Source organism: Oncorhynchus mykiss, chromosome 16 (assembly GCF_013265735.2).
Source record: "Oncorhynchus mykiss isolate Arlee chromosome 16, USDA_OmykA_1.1, whole genome shotgun sequence".
In the NCBI taxonomy this organism is placed as follows: Eukaryota; Metazoa; Chordata; class Actinopteri; order Salmoniformes; family Salmonidae; genus Oncorhynchus; species Oncorhynchus mykiss.
The window spans coordinates 43,603,093-43,624,627 of record NC_048580.1 but is presented as its reverse complement, the minus strand read 5'-3'; the positions used below and the strand labels follow the sequence as shown (position 1 = coordinate 43,624,627).

Genomic DNA, 21,535 nt, shown 5'->3' with positions numbered 1-21,535 from the left:
TGTCATGACCCTGCCCTTGTTGTTGTCTTAACTACAACCTCCTGGGAAAACCCCTAGTCTGACAGCAGACTGAAACCACGGTTCAGGGATTTATTACCCACTACCAATAGGAAGGTGAACTGGGGTGATCTGGGTGGGAGAATAAGGAACATGTGTCAAACAAACTGAATTCTTCTTATTGAATCCTCCAACCACAAACAGTATTGCCATTTTCAACCATGTATTCAACATACCAGTCCTTAGTGAATCTTTCAATCATAATATTATACAGTATTGTCATTTTCAACCATGTAGAAGGCATGCTTCAATTCGGCTGGCGGCCAGCCAACGAGTGTGTTCGCATACTCCCTAAAAATACCTTTGCTTGAAAAAGTAGACAAAAGCGGCAATAGTACTTTTTGTCACTATTGAGATACCGTAGCCAGTATCCACTTCCTCAAAATAGTCATATTTATTTTAGAAGTTTGTGCCAAGAAGATCTTACATCTTAAGATGTTTGGTGCAGTATATCTCAAAGAAAAAATGTGCATGAAAACAAGACGTGTCTCATTGAATGACAACAAAGACTTTATTGAAGAACCCCTACAGTTGACCAATTATGGACGAAGGGGGCGTAGACTCGAGAGACATTTTGTGTGCCCGGAAACCCTTCCCGAAGTCCAAAACAAACAGAAGCATCCCAAAATGTTGTGACAATATATGCACTAACTCTTCCGAACTGTTTCGACTGGGAAGCAAGCAGACAACGTCACTCCTGTTATCTGCTCAGGTGCAACTATAGAAATCACATGAAGTATCTGTTGTTCCTAGGACCCAATCTCAGTGTCCCCAATTTCTCATTCTCAGGGATGTCCGTAAATTCAAGGAGACCAAGAAGCACTTTGACCGTGTGCGTGAGGACTTGGAGATAGCCCAGGTGAAGAACGCCCAGGCCCCCAGGAGCAAACCTCACGAGGTGGAGGAGGCCACCGGAACACTCAGCATCACCAGGAAGTGCTTCCGACACCTGGCCCTCGACTACGTACTTCAGGTCAGCGATAGAGAACCGTAACCAGGGATATATGACAAGAGGAATTTAGACAGATGAGATGCCTTTGAATTCTGTAGGTCTAGAATAGAATAAAATACCAATTGGATTAGTGATTTCACTGGCAGGCCCTTAAAGATGGTGGTACAGTAGCTATGACATTGTACTCAGTTAGGAAATTGTAGTCACATATTGTGGTTCAGCGTGGTTTTAGCTCTGCATGCACACATGTTGTCTCCTCTCCACTCAGTCTCTAGACAGCTACTATGTCTATCTTTAGGAAACGAGAATTGATGTGGTGTGATCTCTGTGGCTCCCTCTGTCTGCAATATGTCTCCCGGCACTAACGTCCTCTCTGCTCTAATTTTGCAGTGTGTGTGTTTGTGACCCTGTGTGGTTTTAATTGGCTGAAGGCAGAGAAGGTCACGGTTGTGTCTGGAGATGTATTCTAGTGACCCCTCAAATGTAGCGCAAGATCTCATTTAGGTTTGCATCATTCATTAAGATAGCCAATGAGCTGAATTAATGTTTTTTTCCTTCTTAAATGCCAACATGATGACCATAATTGGTTCATATAAAGGTCATTGCAGTATCATGTTGATGTAATGTTATTTTGTTCGTAACATACATAAAAGCTGAGAGACGGGCAGGACTGCAGGACACATGCAGCACTCTCTAGTGTCGTAAACGGTTGGTCACTGTTCTGACATCAGTGAAGTGTAACTATTGTCCACAAGAGGGAGATATTTCAATGCACGGCCGTATCAGATCAGGCTGATTCTGGCGGAGTTGTAACATACCATATTACTACTCACTGTCACCCACTTCTCTCCCGTCCTGCAGATTAACGTCCTTCAAGCCAAGAAGAAGTTTGAGATCCTAGATGCTGTAAGTGCCCTTAACGATCAGTCCCAACAACATGGAGTACAGCTCTGTAAAGTGTTTTGCCGTTGGTAAAAAAAATACCAATAATAGATTGCTTGTATTCCTCTGTCTGTCTCTGTTTCCCCTGCAGATGCTGTCCTTCATGCATGCCCAGTACTCCCTCTTTCAGCAGGGCTACAACCTGCTGGATGAGATTGACCCCTACATGAAGAAGCTGGCTGCTGAGGTGAGCATCACTATCACCCTCACCGCCCTCATCCAGAACCACGGCCAGCCTACAGCTTTGCTGTTCCGCCGGGCCCTAAACCCCGGTTCCTGATTGGTATTGGATTGGCTCCGATGGAAAATATCGACCCAGGCAGAGTTGCATCACCGATCCTCTGTCCGCTGTTGTGCCGTCTGTTAACATAACAGTGCATTAGCCTTCTGATTGGACTGTGTGAAACCAGGGGCATTATCTGTTGAAAATCCCTGACTGTGCTGGGTGGTAGATGTAGCAGATATACTGTAGTACTAGAACCATAACAGTGTTAGTCAAAGACTTCCGCGGCATGGTATTCTCTCACACGTCCAGCATGCAGAAGAGTGAGACAGACTCGATCTGACGCTTCGTGACAAAACATTGACCTCTCACACGCCCCCCCCCCCCCCCCCCCCCCCCCGGATGCTGCCAGTTCAAAGTGTGGCAGTTCCGTCTCTGAGCTCCACTCTGTCTGACGGCAATTCCTTCACGTTGCCTCTGTTTAAAACGAGGCGCTTCCGTGGACATTCCTTGCCTTGGCCTCTTCTCTACCCACAAGTCTCAGCTATGTGTGTTTTGTGAATCTTGTTTCCAGTTGGATCAGTTGGTGATTGACTCGGCCATGGAGAAGAGGGATATGGAACACAAGCACGCCACCGTACAGCAGAGGGTAAAGCAAGCAGCCATTTCACTCTTTCTGCCTCTCCTCTGGAAGTTACCCAGGGGTCTGGGGAATCTTGAGTTTGCTAGCCTGGTCCCATATCGTGTGTGCCATAGCCATGACTTCTCTATCGTTGCCATGCACCGCGCATGTATGGCTTGATAGCACAGGAGGTTGGTGGCACCTTAAATTGGGGAGAACGGGCTCGTGTAAATGAACACAGAATGTATATGCTGTATTCTATTCTACTGTATCTTAGTCTATGCCGGTCTCACGTTGCTCGTCCATATATTTGAATATTCTTAATTCCATTCCTTTACTTAGATGTGTGTATATTGTGTGTATTGTTGTGAAATTGTCAGATATTACTTTCTCGATATTACTGCACCGTCGGAGCTAGAAACACAAGCAATTCGTGTCTGAACCGCGTGTCTGTGACCAATAAAATGTGATTTGATTTGATCAAATACATCAAACACATGGTTTGCAGGTGTTTGATGCCCTTCTGTTATGCGCCGTTCTCCACTCAGCAGCCTCCTGTGCTTGTTAACGATGGAAGAGTTGCAGGGGACAAGGGATAGGATAGTCTTCTGTGAGTTGGCCATGTCTGTGTTGGGACTAGGCTGGGAGTTTGGCTAGTGGTTTAGGAAACACATCAGAGCTCCCTCCAATCCTAAATTCACCACCTGGCTACTGTTATGACTGGGGGATTAGGGAGGAGGCTGGTCAGCGTTTGATTAGTCTGCCTCAGAAAGGCCAGTCGTTGGTTTAACCGTTAAACCAAGTGGAATTAAGTGTTTTTAAGAGGCTAATCCCAGTGTTGTCCACTGTAAATAAGAATGTTCAGCAAATTCGGTGTATGCTAGGCTAGCTAATCATTGAGATTTGTGGCCCGAACTGTATGTTTTTTTTTTTTTTTTTTGCTGACATTTGAAATGTGGGTTCTCTCCGTTCCGTACACGTTTACACAGGCGGCCCAATTCGAATATTTTTTTCCCCACAAATTGGTCTTTTGACCAATCCGTTCAGCTCCGAAAAAGATTGGATGTGAAAAGAATTGATGTGATTGGTCAAAACACCCATTAGTGGAGAATAATATCCGAAACGGGGCTGCCTGTGTAAACGCAGCCTAGGAGTACAGAACGGAGAGAACCCACTTTTTTTTTTTAAACAGACAGTTAGGGTGTAGATGTAATGCCTCTGATGTTATTTTAGTGCTTTAACGGATCATTTAGGTCTCAGATACAGGTCCACTGTGCCATGCTATATTTACTGATACAAATGTATCCGTCTGTGGGCTGTCAGTTTGCTGTGAAACTGGCAGAAAACACACAGATACATTTGGGGCGAGTTGAAATTAGAAGGGAAAAAAATTGGTGCTGTCCTCCAACGTCTAGGACGATTACCGTGAGTTGGCAAGGCAGGCACAAACAGATCTGGGACCAGGCTAGTCCTGTTCTGGTTGTGAATGAATAATCCCTGGCTTGTTGAGTGGGACTTCCTGAGGTCCTCGCGATCTCCATATGAATGAGACACTGCAGTCTCCAGTCTCAGGGTACTGAGCCCCAGGAACAATACTTACTTACCTCAGGAAGGATCAGTGGCCATCTGTCCATCTGCCTACAGACAGCCAGGCAGACAGCCATGCAGACAGTCATGCAGGCAGCTAGACAGGCAGCCCTGGACACCCTATTTATCACCAGGCCACTGCCTGTAGTCTGGACACAGACAGAGAAACAGGAGGTGGCAGATTGGATAAGGGCCTAGCAGTTTTTAAAAATCTGTTTATGTATGAAAATCTGTTATTTTTTTCTTCATGCAAGCGGCAAACTAACACACTCCATTGGAAAGTGGTAGTCTGTGAGCATGTTAGCCAGTGAGCATAATGTCAGCATCTGGTCACAAATAAAATGTAGGCTATGTTTTTATAGGGCTGGTCATTTTAAAGAGGAGCTCAAATATCAGGGACAATGTCTTCTAGAGTCAGATTATGAGATGCTGGAAGGCCAATAAATAGAATTATAATCTGAGGTACAATGAAGCAGTTGAGATTATTGTATTATCACCCCACGATTGGTCTCTGCTATGTCCTCTTGCGTGTTATAATGCTGCCCTCTCTCTCTCTCTCTCTCTCTCTCGCTCTCTCTCTCTCGCTCTCTCTCTCTCTCTCTCTCTCTCTCTCTCTCTCTCTCTCTCTCTCTCTCTCTCTCTCTCTAACCATGCTGCGATCTGCTCTACCAGACTCTCATGCAGGTGAGTACATTTTATACTTCACATGCTTGTTGTCTGCTTCTTGTGAGAGACTGATGCAGACGTACAGCACAGCTCAGAAGTGCCTCTGGAGAACATTAGCCAACCCCTTTGAAGTTATCTTAAGCACTAGTGTGCGGAGCTGCAGAGGCACACAACTGTACTCTGTGAATCATTTATATGACGCAATCAGTTCCTCAGCGCTGACTGCTATCGGCATAGCATAGGATAGTATAGCATATACAGCCGTTTAGTTCGGAAGTGGATGGCTCTGTTCCCATGAGATTTCTCTTCTGTTCAGAAGTGTTCGGCCAAATTATTTTCTGGATGTTTTGTAGATTCCCGAGGCAAAGAAAGGTTGAATCTTATTGATGGATATTTGTTCTTAATTTCATACTATTGGGAAATGTGTTTGTTATCACGCCACTTCAAGCATCACCTTCTAGCTCAACTACGGCATTTGACAAATCAGTAGTGGCCTTATTACAACGGGCACCATTTTGTGTTCCCCTCCCCTCCCCGAAGTCATACTCCGCTCTGAGCTGGTTAAATATCACAGGGATTTGATGGTCCTTCTCATCACATCTGGACATGAGCAATAACCCTTGTGTAAAGGTACAAGGGACAATGGGGCATCCCTGACATTACCAGCAGAGAGATGAGAACAAAGTGCTGCCACCAAGTGTGACCGGAGCTCTCTGGTAAACAGAGCAGAGAAAGCCTGTAAATGTCAACCCCCTGAGAGGTCTTATTCATTTCTAACTGTGGGTTTAATAGAGGAATTCTGTCCTTGGCCAAGTTTGATCTCTCCAGCTCAACACTAATTCGGTACCATCACAACATTCTGGGCTACTGTTCCTCTAGCACACAGCTTGTTAATGAATTAGGCTGATAAAAAAAATATATATATACATTTTGATCATTAAAAAAAACTTTTCAGTACTTTAATATTCAAGATTTCAGGAGTCCTGAGGTTTCTGTACACAATCTCGTTTATAATTGAGGCTTTTACCAGCATTAGCAGTATATTGCAGGATTGCGATTTCAAAGACTTAATCGGCTAATTTGTCTGTGAAGGTCGTGGTTAGGGGAATGAGAATGTGGGAGTTCTTTTTCACCAGTGTTGTACAGTGTCCACGCACTCAAGATGGGCTCGGTTCCATGGTAACTGTTTCTCGTGGCAACAGCGAAGGGAGAGCTAAATAAACCAGGTGGGGCTCCGGATTAGGTCAGACAGGCTGTTGTGTTGTGGGTGGGGCTGAGGCTAGGGCTGGTAAGGCAAGGTGCCAGGTTAGTCAGTGGTAGATGACACCTCGGGTATGAGGGGACAAGAGGATCCTTGCTGGCTGCAGACAATAGTGGTGTAGTATGTCACTGCAGACAGAATGGCTAATCAGTGCCACCAACTGTCCTGTCCTGGCCAGGGACCATGTGGCAAAGAGTGAGGGGGCATATGTGTCTCAGAGGGGTTGGGTAAAATGCAGAAGACACATTTCAGTTGAATGCCTTCAGTTGTACAACTGACTAGGTATCCCCCCTTTCCCTTTACCAGGTGGACGAGATATCAGGACGTTCCTCCCCAGTCTGTTTAGTTTAGTGTAGTCGACTTTAGCGTGTTCTTGCCTCATTTGACATGCGCCTCGGCTGATCCTGATCAAAATCTCCGTCTTGTAGTATCTGTGTGTATTGTTTATCAGCTGCATGATGTAGGCCACACACACCGCTGTGATTGCTGTTGCGACTGGACTGTTAAATGGCATATGTACTGCTGAGGTGAATGAGTACATGGACATGAATAAGTAACCGTTGTAAAGAAGTGGCAACTTATTTCTGTGTAAACTGTCTCAAATGGCTTTAGGGCAAGAACACGCTCGGGAGGCTAAAGGGCACATTTTATTACCCCTTCAGCCGCTAACTGCCACTCCTTGATAGTCCTGAAATTCTCTCCCCTGAAGTCGTATTTGAAACAATATCAGAGAGGGGTTTTCCAAGGAAACTTAGCACATACTTAACCAAGGGATCCTGAGATGCTCATGATGAGAATGAGATCTTAATATCTTACACACTCACATTTCAGTCAAGCAGAGTCTCTCTCTATCCAATATCCAAGGGAGGGGTAATGGCAGAGTACATCAATAGTGGGCCTTGTCGGTCCAGAGGAAAGCCTGTGGAGAGTCGGACACCCACGTTGCTTTGCTCTGACCGATGGAGACCCGGGGCTTTGATATTGGAGAGTGTTGAGGGGTTCCTTCTCAAAGTTACATAAATATGTTGTTAGTTTGCCTCATAACTTATTTGAATGGAGAGCAAAACATTGTCATAAGCCCTCCACAGCTCTGTACTCAGTAGCCTCTGACCTCTGCCCTCTGCCCTCTGTGGAACATGGCTGCTGGAATTAACGGTTTTCACCTGCATCCAACATCCATTCAACATCCATGCATCATCCATTCTAGTCTCCTTTCAATAATTGACTTATCAAATAAAGCACAGATGGGATTGCACCAGTAAATAGTTAGATTCCTTTTGAGTTATCTGCACCTACTAATTGGTGTAATATGTCTGACCAGAGCCATGATACACAACTCTATGTCTGACTATCTCACAGGCTGCTTTTGCCCCTTCGTCGTCCTTTCACATTCCACAGCTCCCAATCCCCCTCATCTGGCACAGCTCCGCTGCTGCCGGCATCCGGACAAGGATCAGCTCATATAACCTACGTTTAAGTTTATGGGGACACAACAAAGCTCTAACAGTAAATAAATAAATAAAAAGGAAGTTAAAGTAGCCTTTATTGTGAACCATTTGGTGTCTCTAGTTTTGGTGTCTCACGGTGGCCCACCTGACTACATTGCTAACAAGATGCTCTGCTTCTATTCTTGTTGAATTATTGAACTGCCAGTCATTTCCCCCTCTGCATGATGCCAGATCAGGAATAATGAATGGCCTTTATTGTTCAGTTAGCTTGCATACAGGAAATATTTGCTTCCCTTTTTCATAACATGTGTTGGGTTACTCTAAGGGCATTATGTTTATGGTAAGGACAAACGTTATTGAAGGGTACTGGACTAATTGATAAGTGCATATTTGTGTAGACTACACTATATGGTAAATGTGCTGCTACTGACATGTTTTCTGTAGTGGCTTGCAATTTAGTTAGTTTACTCTTTGTTCGGGTCGATGGCAAAGTCTCAGCTTCTCAGTGGTGATTGCTTGATTAACTGGGCTGGTTGCCAGATGGAATCATAGGGACGCGGGCCGGGCTCCATTTATTGCGCGCTGCAGAACACTCACGGTGTCCGAGTGTTGAGGAGTCGTAAAAGTGTCCAACCAGCGCAGCGTGGATTCTGCTGTCACTTTAACAAAACTGCAAGTCTTTGGGTTTAGAGCGACTCTGATTTGGAAGTTCGACGTTCCGCGAATAAACTGGCAGCTGTATGATAATAAGATCTAATCCAAAGACCCACACAGTGACGGCAGCAGGCAGGTGCTATTGTGGAGCGCGCACATGTCTGTGTAGGGTAGTTATTCACGATGCGGTACTAACAGTCCCAGAATTGTTCAGCGATCAGAGGACTTAACGGACGTTTCGTTTGCAGCTCGACAGCGATGCCTATTCACTGAGCATTTGATTAGAGTTCCTACATTTTCTGTTATATTTTGGTTTGCCTATTTACATGTCCAATGCTGGATAACTTAAAACGTTTGAAAATGAAGATATTTGGACGGTTGGACCACACTCTGGTGGGTTGAGCTTTATTTTGTAGTCTATTAATCATTTTATTTCACTTCTACTTTGTATTGTTTTGATTGCATTTGCATTATGTTGCTTTATGGAGAGTTGACCTTTTGTGAAGAGAGGAGACCCATAATTTGAATACGGATATTTTTTTGTGTCGTAAAAATATGACTTGTTCATTTGTGTCATGGAGTATTGAACAGCATATTTAGAAATAGGCTAGTTTATGGTCAACAGCAACGCATTGTAAGATCAGACTGTAACAACAAATTGCACAACGCATATTTGTGCACGTCAAAATGAGTAGTTGTTGTATCATTCAAACATGGAGTGACTAGTAGTTAATGGCGTGCTGCCCTGCTCAGTGCTGCTAATACCCCGTTATGAAACTCAACTGATCACAGTGTCGGATGGGATCTGACTGTGTGCACCGTCAGCTATGGAGCTATTCTGAATCGTCCTAAAAGAAAGAAATGACAGATTGGACAGAGTCGTCAAACCTTCACCGTTTTTATTGCTTTTCATTAGAGAACTAATGTATTCAGATGGAACTTGACCACGATGGGATGATTGTGTTCAATAGGTTGTTTGTGTATTTGTCATGAAAAAGAACCCAAACTGAAGCTAGATCAATGTTCTGTACCTATTCACCTGTCCATGGGTGAGTGTCACAGGCAAAGTTTCAGGACATCAAATGATTCTAATCTAATACCTATTCTTTCTTTCTTAATACTTGATTCTTTCTTAACATTGGGGTGGCAGGGTAGCCTAGTGGTTAGAGCATTGGACTAGTAACCGAAAGGTTGCAAGTTCAAATCCCTGACCTGTCATTGAAAATAAGAATTGGTTCTTAACTGACTTGCCTGTTAAATAAAGGTATAAAAAAATTGTCTCACAATGGACCTCCGTATTCCTTCTCCGAGAACTCTTTCATCATTAATGAGACAATTGTGTCTTGGCAGAGGAAGCTTTACCACTGTGATTTAATGGGCCAGACTAAACACAGGCACTAAAATGTTTCTTTGTTTCTGTTGAAGGCATGGTAACGGTTTTGTACATGTTGGTCTGTGTTGTGAGCCATGCCTTTATTTCAAGAAGGATGCACAACCTAGCTACTACTTTCTAAATTAAACCAAATGACTGTCTGACTTGGCACAACGATTCATGATTCCGCTGAGACTTGAGCCGACGGACTGCACTAGGACACTGAACCTCAAGTAGTTGCCTTTCAGTGTGTAGTTGGTGTAAATGAAGAATCTGTGAAAAGGGTAGGGGGGGGGGGGGTAATTCTCTTCAGCCAGAAGATGCTTACACAACCATTTGCGTCAGAGTGAACATCTCAGATGGGAGTTCCTAAAGGGCACAGTGAATCGCTCTGTGAGGATGCACGGCACACTTTTCCCATCACATGCGCACACACGTGAATTGTGTTAACATGACTGCACAACTTTATGCATCTTTCATGGAGGGCTTATATCACATCCTGATCTTATGTGATGTCATAGTTCAACAAAGCGCAGAAGAGACTCCATTTTAGTGGTTCTCAAACCTCTCCTTTGGACCCCATAGACTTTTCACAATCTTGTTGTAGCCCTGAACTATCTCACCGGATTCTCCTTTTATAAAGGGATTGTTGAATAGTTGACGAATTGAATCAGGCGTACTAGCTCTGGAATCGATCAAATACATGGAACGGCTAGGGTCCCAGAGGAGGAGTTTGAGAACCACTGCTTCAGTCACTGTCCCTCTCAAATGCGTTCCCTCACTGATCAGTGAAATACCCTCATTTTTTCCTATGTTGAGTGGCCACAGGGTTAACTTGGGGTCCCCTTTTTGTCTCTCTCAACTCTGACAGGACTTCTCGTATGACGACTCAAAGGTGGAGTTGTTCAACGTGGACGCTCCCAATGGCGTGGTGATGGAGGGGTACCTGTTCAAGAGGGCCAGCAATGCTTTCAAGACCTGGAACCGGTAACTAGATGACTGACGAGTAGCCATCACTAAACCAGCCACACTCTGGCTTCAAATCTATATATGCAGTATGACAGCAATCCTGTTGATTTGGTCTCTACCTTGGCAATGGTATGTTTTGTGGATATTGTATAGGATATCAAGACATACCATAGGGAACTAAAGAAATACAGTCTATTCACTAGGAAACCAATGGCCATACTTGCTAGCATTGAGTTACCTTGGTTAGAAACCCCGATCGCAGGACATAGTGGAGATCTATAATATATACTGTCTGTAGAAACATATCCATTTGACATCCATCTGTTATTCATTTCTTGTTTTTCAGGCGGTGGTTTTCCATCCAGAACAGTCAGCTGGTCTATCAGAAGAAACTGAAGGCTAGTCCACATAACCACCAGCTATCATCTTTATAGGTCCCTGGGGGGGTGGGGTTGAGTGCAACTTTAATGGGGTATAGAGCTGCTCTGAAAGTCACAGTGATCTACATTGGCGAAACGCAACCCTCCCTCATTTAACACTGACTGCATTAGGGCAGAGGACCGTTACAGGATACTCCTCAAGAGTCCTGTCCAAAGACTGCGATGGATGGCTGTGTGTGTTAACCCCATCCTACGGCCTTACATCGACCCTCGCATGAATCCATAGTGGGATATAGAATGTGAGCGTCAGTGTACTCATATGCACATTGGCTCAAAAGGGGAAAGGTGCTCAACTTGGGAATCCAAACGACATGTCTTACTTTACTCCAGGACACATTGGACATAATGTTGGTGTGATGAATAATTGAACTGATTTGACTGACCGGGCCTTTTTCACTGTTACTGACCAATAGGATTCCCTGACGGTGGTGGTGGAGGACCTCAGGCTTTGCTCTGTCAAGCCCTGTGAGGACATCGAGAGGAGGTTCTGCTTCGAGGTTGTCTCCCCCACCAAGTATGTTCTTCTTCGTGCCCTTCTATTAAGGAATGAGCTGTAAACTCAATTCACCTTTGTTCCAAGGGATTTGTCTTACACATGCATTCAATTTATTTAAATCCCTTGAGGTGACATTTTTTAAGAAAATGTCCAATAAGATTTCTTCTAAATCATTCGCCTCCTTCTAAGAGGGCCAAGGGGCTATCGTTTTGTACTGTTGAGAGACCGTGTGTTGTAATATGGGGCTGTCTTTCCATTCTACAGGAGCTGTATGCTCCAAGCGGAGTCGGACAAGCTTCGGCTAGCCTGGATCCAAGCAGTGCAGGCCAGCATTGCCTCGGCATACAGGGAGAGCCCAGACTACCATTATGTCGAGGTCAGTTGGTCCATCTATCGTAAACATAACTGTCAAACAAACAATGATATTCTCTTCACTTTCTCACCACGACACGTCATTTATAAGCTTATATGCTTGCATGAAGTGATAGTCATTTGTGAGCTATCTAAAATCAAGAGTCTCATGCCTCAAGAGAATGATTGCATGCCTCTGTTATGCTCCGTTTGCCATGTGCGCGTGTCTCGTCTCACCACTAGCGCCTGGACAGGACCGCCTCGCCGTCTGTCAGCAGTATCGACTCGGCCAGTGAGCCTCGGGAGCGTAGCATGAGGGGGGAGAGTATTCTGCACCGCATCCAGTGTCTCCCGGGCAACGAGTATTGCTGTGACTGTGGCCAGGCTGACCCGCGCTGGGCCTCCATTAACCTGGGCATCCTGCTTTGCATCGAGTGCTCCGGCATCCACAGGTAATGTCAGTTTGTATAGAGGCCAGGGCATCCTGCTCTGGCATCCACAGGCACTGTGTCTGGATGGACTGGAGACATCTGAGTCACCTCAGTTTATATAGAGCATAATAAAAGCTATAGTCTTATGAGTTATATTCTATATATATTAGCTCAAAAAGTATAGCTCTATTTTAGCTAGTATAAGTTTAGTATAGCTAGCTTGGCCTGCCGAGAGCGACTACATAAAGGCATACTACACTGGCCACGCATACTGTTGTATGGTCTACTCTAGACCTAAGCTCCTTTTGGTTGTAGATCAATGGATGTAATGTAGTAGCAGCAGATTGTAGCGTAGGGCGAGGGATCATTTTAAGGGGTCACTTGTGACTGTTTCAGACCATGTTTCTTACCATGTGCTGGTCTCTTGGCTCTGAGAATATGAAAGAGTCCCAATGACCAAAAGGGTGCCTTAGCCTTACCTTGTCATCTGCTAGTATAGGGCACGTTCTGCCCCCCCCCCCCCCCCCCCCCCCCCCCCCCCCCACTGGGTTTGCTAGGCTGCTTAACTCTACTTATGGGATCACGCTGTGTTTGATTGGGAGAGCTCATTGAGTGAGTAGACAGGATGGGAGTTAGACGATAAGCACCACAGCACTGAGACACTCTGAATATAATGGCATCCCTTTAATGGTGAAAGTACGCAATTGTTGACTAACCGGGCCAAAGCAAGCCAAAGATTCCTGTCTAAATACCTGTCTGTCCTAAATACTGTGGCTCTGTTGACTCTAGAACTGCATTCATCATAGCTGTACCCCGCTAGGGTATTTGTCAAGCATTAGGCTAGATGGGGAAAGTTTTCCTCCATTTACAGTTTACTGCAGAGATGCAGCAATTATCAACGCTTATGTAATCACCACCTCCCCTGGACCATCTGCTGAATATTCATGATCTGTTTCTCTCAGAGCCTGTCTTCTCACAGTGCTGAGATGAGATCACATGAGGTTTCCCATTAGAGTGGCGGAGGGATACAGAGACACTCTCTCACACAGTTTTTCTTTTTTGGTATGCCGTGCAGCAGTTGCCTGGATACCAAAAGGTTTTGTTCGTGGAGCGGAGATTTGCATGACATTGAGGGCAGCTACTCTGTTTCCAAGGGGATAACGCCCGTGTGATTTGAAACCCCTACTGCAGCTTTTCAACTGTCATGGAGCTTCCTGTGTTGCTTATTAGGGGAGGCTATTACGTCTGCCTTCTTAATGTTGTTATAAGCAAAGCAAGGGTGAAAAAAATATGTGCGTCGTGTTGTTAGCAACACTAACTTCAAATGCTTCTTACCCAATAATAATTCTAGCCACGGAACTTGAAGACATACAGGATTCAAATGCCATCACGTTAAGACTAGTTGTGTCTCGGTCTCTGTTGCAGGAGTTTGGGGGTTCACTGCTCCAAGGTGCGCTCTCTAACGTTGGACTCATGGGAACCTGAGTTACTCAAGTTAATGTGCGAGCTGGGAAACAGTGTCATCAACCACATCTTTGAGGGAGCATGTGAGGAGCAGGGTCTGAAGAAACCAGGGCCCTCAAGTTCCAGGTAAGAACTGCCACACCCTATTCAAATGCCCAACCCCTTGAATATTTAGATTATCAATTATTTCCCCCCAGATTATTGGTGGAGAATGGGAATGTCCTCTGAGCAACTGTGTATGGGGCGGCAGGGTAGCCTAGTGGTTAAAGCGTTGGACTAGTAACCGGAAGGTTGCGAGTTCAAACCCCCGAGCTGACAAGGTACAAATCTGTCGTTCTGCCCCTGAACAGGCAGTTAACCCACTGTTCCCAGGCCGTCATTGAAAATAAGAATTTGTTCTTAACTGACTTGCCTGGTTAAATAAAGGTAAAAAAAAATAAAAAATATTTGATGGTTAGATGCTAGGGTCATTGTGATCAATCAATATTCCATGCTATCTTCTGCAGGCAAGAGAAGGAGGCGTGGATCAAATCTAAGTACGTGGAGAAGAAGTTCCTGAAGAAGTTGGGGGCCACCGAGGTGCTGGTGAACGGCGGGCGAAAGTCAGCGCGCCGGTGGAGTGTGAAGAAGTGCCGGAGACACAACAGTGCCACCACAGTGCCCAAGACCCGACGAAAATATCGCCAGGAGCTTGGTAGCGCCTCCCCTGCCACCCTCTCCTCGGGTACTCTAATTGCTCTCCTGCCACTAGAGAAAGGATACCTTGTTTATCTTTGTATTTGTTATTCCCAATCGTGCTAAACCATCAGTTGACAATGACAACCCAGTACATAAGACATTTAACATTTACACATTCCCTCCTTGTGCTTAACAGCGGCTTCAGCTCTAGAGAGGAAGTTCCGGCGAGAGTCACTGTTTTGTCCAGATGAGCTGGACAACCTCTTCTCTTACTTCGACACGGGATCTGGGCCTCGTAGTAAGTTACCTACCCGTCTAATATACAAACACTACACCCTAAACCACAGAGATACTTGAATCCTTTATGTGGTGTGTAAAATTAAATAACTAGAAGCAACGCTAACGTGCCCATGGCTTGGCTCCTATTGGCCCTGCAGGTCTGAGCAGTGACAGTGGCCTGGGTGGCAGTACAGACGGCAGCACAGACATCCTAGTGTTTGGCTCAGTGGTGGACAGTGTCACAGAGGAGGGTAAGAGAAACACATACGGGTAACTGATGGAATGGGGGGAAAAAATGTGCAACATATATGTTCAGCCATCGTTTTGAAACGCCATTTTCAGAAAACCTGACAATTGATCTCAATCATCCTTAATTGCCCTTGAGGGGATAAATAAAGTTGTATTGAATCCTAGTTGTTGTTCTGGTTTTGTAACTCTGCTGCTTCTGTCTCTGCAGAGTGTGAGGTGTCAGAGGACTCTAGCGGAGAGGCTGAGATGGAGCCGGAGCCTGAGACCCAGTCGGACCCAGAGGATAGGCGTGAGCTCCACCCTGGGGCGCTGCTTTACAAGGCCTCCCAGGCACGCAACCTGCCCGTCATGGCCGAGGCGCTGGCCCACGGGGCTGAGGTCAATTCCGTCAACGACGAGGATGATGGCAAGAGCCCACTCATACAGGCTGTGATTGGGGTGAGCCATTGTAATAACAGGCAGGCTTGTTCTTAGTACACTGGCAAAGGCAGTCCTTGTCGTTCACGATGAATAGCGCTGGAGGCATCTTGCTGAAATATTATTCTTCAGTGGCCTCAACTGACAGCACTGCAACATACATGAATGTGTGAATCTATCCCATACAGAATGTCTATGCATGATCACAATATTCTAAATATGCACAATGTATTGGGAGCATATTTAGAGTGTGCGACTTTCTGTAATTATTTTAATACAGTTTAATACATTTTTGTGTGTGTCAGCTTGTGCGTTTTTACTGACCACAATATTCTGTCACATTTTATACGCGCTTTATTTGGCCATATGGAAGAGAGCCTCACAACGTGTGTGTGTGTGTGTTCCATTCCAGGGCTCTTTGATAGCCTGTGAGTTCCTGCTCCAGAATGCAGCTGACGTCAACCAAAGAGACGCAAAGGGGAGGGGGCCACTGCACCACGCCACATATCTGGGACACACAGGGTGAGTAGTGCCAAGGCATAACACGTTCCCTGTTTCTTTCTTTACTATTGTCAATGTTATTTTTGAGTCACTCGTGAACATTTTTAAAGAATAGTTTTCATGGACAATGATGTAACAGATTATTGTTCGGTTCTTTTTTTTTTTTTTTACATTCACATTGTTCCTCGGGCTAGATGGCATAAGGGACGAAGCTGCAGGGTCCAGTTCTTTTCATGCTGATTAAAATGTGGGAGCGTTCAGTACATGTTCCCGTCTGATCCGTCTCCATGCTGCCCTCTACAGGCAGGTGTGTTTGTTCCTGAAGAGAGGAGCCACGCAGAACGACGGGGACGAGGATGGCCAGGACCCTCTGAGTATCGCTGTGCAGGCAGCCAACGCAGACATCGTCACCTTGTGAGTTTCAGTGGGACACAACACCCTTGTCCCTCAACTTACTCAGCCTCACACGGTCCTTTGAAATGCATGTTATGACCGGGGGTTAGCTTGCTAGACGACTGTAGCTCCTCACTTCTGGCTAGTATGAGTGGATCCATCTGACATGTTGTGTTCCATCCCTCCCTCTTTCCTTCTCTCCCCCACCTCCCTTTTTTCCCCCAAGGTTGCGTCTGGCCAGGATGAACGAGGAGATGCGGGAGTCGGAGGGACCGTTCGGCCAGCCAGGTCAATACCCCACCAGCAGCCCCACTGAACAGCAGTATAAGAAATGCATACAAGAGTTTATCTGTCTCAACATAGCTGAGTGCTAGAAGTCAGTCACACTTCCTGGTCCAATTCAGTCTTTCCCTTTCTGGTCATGGTTGGAGGGGAAGCCAATAGCATACCAGGACTGTGGCGGGACAGGCCTGTCGGGAATCTTGTGCAGGAAGGAACGTAGTCCAAAACACACATTTCTCTACCAGATTCCCTACGCGCTGCTGTCCCTCCCAGCGTTATGGTTCTTCTCTTAAAAAACCTGTTTCACCCAGTGCTGCAGACTAACATTGTTCAAACGAGGCCAGACCAGAATATGCCAACTACTATTCCTTATCAACGGCATAGGATGTCAGTATCATTAACTCTTATCATGATGTCAAAACTGTACTGTTGACTTGGACTGGCAACATTTAGTTCAGAGATAGGTCATTTGTCAACAAATGGTTAGGGACCAACTTTATAATCGACTTTCTAAGTGAATTTAAATCATAATGTAACCTACCTAATAACCATGTCAAGTGGATGAATTCAGCTGCTCTTTATTCATTTGGAGAGGGGACAGGTGTTTGCGTGCGGTTTTCAAGGTAGGGTAGTGTGCTCCGAACCAAAGACCAGATCAGACCAATATGCTGCACGATACTTTCATCAAGCTACTCTGCCTGCTCATGTAACGATACCAAAGCAGCACATGGGTAGTCTTGTCAAGGGTATAAAAACAGACCTTCATTTCAAGGCCTGTAAAGTTGTTGTCGTTCTAGCTTGTCGGTTCTGCCCCAGCTGTGTTGTGTTGTGGCATGAGGTGGTTCTTCAGTACACGCATGCTGTGTGGGGAAAAAAAAGAGGCGTGTACTTGTGAATTTCATTATGGTGATTAGCCAGGATAACAATGAAGCTAAGGAACAACTGTGATTGAGTGTAGATGATATGGATTATTTTATCATTTCATAGATTTTTAAAGCGACATTATGCACTTTTCCTACCAACAATGATTTGAATTTCATTTAGTTACTTTTCGTTATTTTCATTTAGTAGAGTAGGTTTTCTCCCTTAATTTATGATGAACTGCCCAGAGCAATAGTGCAATGATAATTTAAATACAGATACTCTGTATTTTTTGTATTCATTTTATCAATACGATGCAGATGGTATTTTTTTAACTGGATATATTTTGTTAGATTTTATTTTCCTGAGCACTCACACGCACAAGGCCAGTTAACCTTCACTGTCATTTCTTCACCTCTCTTCTTGGAAAAGACAACCACAACTCACAATCTTATAATAGAAAATGACCGAGATTTACCTTAAACTGCGATGAGATGGAAGGTTTTTTTTATATATATATAATATGAAAACTCACATGTATTGGGTACAGTATTTGTATGTTTGTCGAAAATATTGACTTATTATGGTATTCTGATGTATCATGGCTTTACAGTATTAGATTAGTTCTGGGTTTCTTGGTTGAATAGTGCATGGGTTGCCGGTGCCCAGGTCTTTCAAAGCCATGTTGGTTTTGTTTACTTCATTAATCTGTGTATGGTAATATTTTATAGATTGTTAAAAGAAAATAACTGCGTGACGTGCTGCCAAATCAAGAAAACTGTACATAAAAAGACATTACAGATCAGTTAGATCTGTGGTCTATAATCAAACTGAAACTAAAAACAGATATATTGGATAGAATACCCCATAATATACAGGCATAGTTTCCCAGGCCTATGAGAACGGGAGAGAAAGATTGGTCCATGCAAATATGCCAGCTTTCCCTCTAGCTCCTCTGAATACCAACAGAATACCCCCTTCTCTGTAAGCACTGCCTGTGTACACACTATATATGCCGTGTGTACATAGTGAGAGGGTGACCACAGTGCCCAGGTTTAATTTGATACTGTGCAGTTGCTTACTACCATTTTGAAATCATCTTAAACACGAAATGTAATTAGTTGTCCTCGCTTAAGGCTAGTAACAACTTATGTTTGGCATTGTGTTTGTGTTGCTTGAGTTTACTTCAAGCCAAAGACCACACAAAGTTCAAGTCATTTGAGGAGAAAATAATGAGTAGAAAAGAAGAGACCAAGAGTAGTGACTCTTATGAAATATCTGGGAAACAATGTTATGACTAAACAATGCCGATGATTTGCATCAAGCCACTAAAGGTTTACATGTTGTACAGTGTATGAGTCAGTGGATTGATTAAACCATTGGTTGACTAGGTGACTGTTCTGCTGTAAATATGCTAAAAACTATTAACACTTAAAACTGCTTGCTTCTATCTTCTGTATTTTCATTTTTGTGTTTCTGACTTAAATCTGTACATTTTCTTTGTATATTGTTAGAGAACACGTGTCTCTGGATATCTTTGTGCAAGTTACACTACTGCTACCGTTTTATGTTCATTCCCTTTTCCTAATATCTTCTAAAATGAGAAAATACTGAAAATAAATGAAAGATGTGATTCAAAGCCTGACTTCTCCCGCTGCTTCTTGCTTCATTTATTCTGTTCTTTTATATATCACCGTTAACACTTTCCCTCTGTCACTACAACTAACCGCATTAACCTGAACTGGCACTGTACCTATTAGTCAACACATTTTCAGAGATTAGAAACGTTGTCCTCTGACATTTAACTCACGTATGGATTCAAATGAGTTCTATGATGAATCCAGTTTGCCCCTATAACATTAGTGATTTACAAAACCTTACTTGTTTCAGCGCTTTGTTTTCAATTTCTCACCTGTAGGTGGTGTGCTGCTTAAAGAAAAGGTTCACCCATTTTGAATGTTATTGTTTTGGTGCATCTCTGAGGGATTCCTGGGGTCATTTCATGTTTTCACGTGTATCTTGAGTTATTGGCGTTCAAGTAGGCAGAAATCTGGCTGATATGACGTAGCGTCATGACAAAGCCGCTCTCACTACACTGGAAGTTAATAGGAATATGACTTTTAGATCGCGAAAACATCCATCATGTCAGATTTCAATACTGGCCGATGTCATAACTCGGGAGGATGTCTTCTCTCGTATGAGCCATTGATCAGACACACACACAGGAAGAGACTGGAATGTTATTTTTAATTAGTCAAGCTGAGAATTTCTCAGGAGGTCGAAAGGAGTTCGACTGGCTGTAACCATGGTCACCAGGAAACTGAAGCTTGAGAATTTAGAAATAGAGTGAAGACGAGCGTCTTGGTGCCTAGACTGTGGTTTTGTTCCTCTGTTGATTTATCTAGATTAGAGGCTCTCATTTTTGAAAATCGTTTCAGGTTTTGAACAATCAATGTCATGTTTTTTTTAAACACAAATTCCACATTATTGTACGGTAGGCCTACTGTTATTTACCATATCGATTTAATGCAATTCTTGATGATAATGTTCTGTTACATTGCTATCCTTTTTTCAGGAGATACTACTTACCTGGATATCTTCCGAGAGTTTTCTCACATGGCCTCACACAACCCAGAGAAGCTGAAGCGGAGGAGTGTGCATTTCAGACACTCTTTCAGGTAGCCCACGGAGGGATGAGATGTCTGGGAAGTCATACTTGAAGAGTGCAACAGTCACTTTCCTTACATCATTACAGATTTGCACAGTGAATCTAGCCCCCTCATTTTCAGAACCTGACTTCACTAATCCTCTCAGATCCTCAACACATAAATGTTCTTCACAAATGAGAACCACTATTGCCCTCTTCCAAATTGCCCCACAACAGCTATTATCTCTACTGATAATCCCAATACCACCTCACACTAAATTACTCCGCTCATTTTACTGGTAAAACTACTTTTGTCAACATGCACTATAGTATATGGGAGATGCCTAGAAATGTTGCCTCTGAAAGCATAGGGAGATGCTATCAAGAATTGTTGTCACTGTGCTACAAACATCTGTGGATTCTTAGATGATGTTCACATATTACTTCTTTGACAGAAGATGTTGATGCTTTTCAGCAATTGGGAAGCGTATTTTGTTGGAGAATGCTGTATGTTACAAATGTGTGAGATGCGTATTCTGTTATCAAATCAATCCTTTTGTTTTGATAACGTTTTGTGACGTAGCCTGTACTCGCTTTATGAGGATTTGCTGGACTTGTCCTCTCTTATTTACCGCACGACATCGTTTTTAAGCGTTGCTGTTCAACGTCAACTGTAGATGAATCCTAGCACTTAACAGTTTCTCATCCTGTGTTCTAGATATAGATGTCAGGAGCCTTTAAGCATTATACGTTTTCTTTGTGTGCTCAGATCAGCTTGATTAATTTGTTCAATGTACCTGACTCATTATAGGAATATAAGCATATTATTTACATCGCAAAATGTTTCGTTTTTTTTTGTATTCAGCTGTGTGTAATGCATGACTTTGGTCCATTTTTATATTTCTTACACATAAACAAACTTGAATTAAGCAGCAATGCCTCTACACTACAGCCTATAGGCTAAATGGATAGGGTTGTTTACTGTGTGTACCATCCAGTTCTTTGAAATGTGTTATAATGTCAGTATTATTTTTAAAATACGTTTTGTTTTTATCCTGGAACTATATGGAAGGTGATTTTTGATATTGACTATGCTGGTATAGTCTTAATTTTTGATGAAATGTAATGAAAAATCTCTTTATATTCATACCACTATGAATTTCAATGCAGATATTGTATATAAACGCTGTAGAGGCAAAATGCTAATATATCTGAAAGGAAAGTTATTTTGTCATGAATATTTTTGGAAGATGTATGCCTCTTGAAGGGTGAAAATAAAGAAAGTCTCTTAAA

The 21,535-nt window shown here is 43.7% G+C and overlaps 1 protein-coding gene across 7 annotated transcripts in view; it reads left to right on the top strand.

Annotated features, from left to right (window-relative positions):
* The window catches only part of LOC110492072 (arf-GAP with coiled-coil, ANK repeat and PH domain-containing protein 3), a 109,242-nt gene extending 87,707 nt beyond the window's left edge, over nucleotides 1–21,535 (top strand). For 2 of the 7 annotated variants that reach the window (XM_036946980.1, XM_036946975.1), the window contains 19 exons: nucleotides 847–1,030; nucleotides 1,871–1,915; nucleotides 2,043–2,138; nucleotides 2,749–2,823; nucleotides 5,056–5,067; nucleotides 10,656–10,771; nucleotides 11,100–11,151; nucleotides 11,607–11,707; nucleotides 11,954–12,065; nucleotides 12,284–12,492; nucleotides 13,897–14,061; nucleotides 14,442–14,659; nucleotides 14,810–14,911; nucleotides 15,042–15,143; nucleotides 15,350–15,579; nucleotides 15,971–16,080; nucleotides 16,363–16,473; nucleotides 16,679–16,740; nucleotides 20,171–21,535. In XM_036946980.1, the coding sequence (XP_036802875.1) occupies nucleotides 847–1,030; nucleotides 1,871–1,915; nucleotides 2,043–2,138; nucleotides 2,749–2,823; nucleotides 5,056–5,067; nucleotides 10,656–10,771; nucleotides 11,100–11,151; nucleotides 11,607–11,707; nucleotides 11,954–12,065; nucleotides 12,284–12,492; nucleotides 13,897–14,061; nucleotides 14,442–14,659; nucleotides 14,810–14,911; nucleotides 15,042–15,143; nucleotides 15,350–15,579; nucleotides 15,971–16,080; nucleotides 16,363–16,473; nucleotides 16,679–16,740; nucleotides 20,171–20,277 (2,209 nt within the window). In that variant the 3' untranslated portion in view covers nucleotides 20,278–21,535. Of the gene's footprint in view, nucleotides 1–846; nucleotides 1,031–1,870; nucleotides 1,916–2,042; nucleotides 2,139–2,748; nucleotides 2,824–5,055; nucleotides 5,068–10,655; nucleotides 10,772–11,099; nucleotides 11,152–11,606; nucleotides 11,708–11,953; nucleotides 12,066–12,283; nucleotides 12,493–13,896; nucleotides 14,062–14,441; nucleotides 14,660–14,809; nucleotides 14,912–15,041; nucleotides 15,144–15,349; nucleotides 15,580–15,970; nucleotides 16,081–16,362; nucleotides 16,474–16,678; nucleotides 19,241–20,170 lie in introns of those variants that run through there. The other 5 variants (XR_005036524.1, XM_036946979.1, XM_036946977.1 and 2 more) reach the window with 5 other exon arrangements.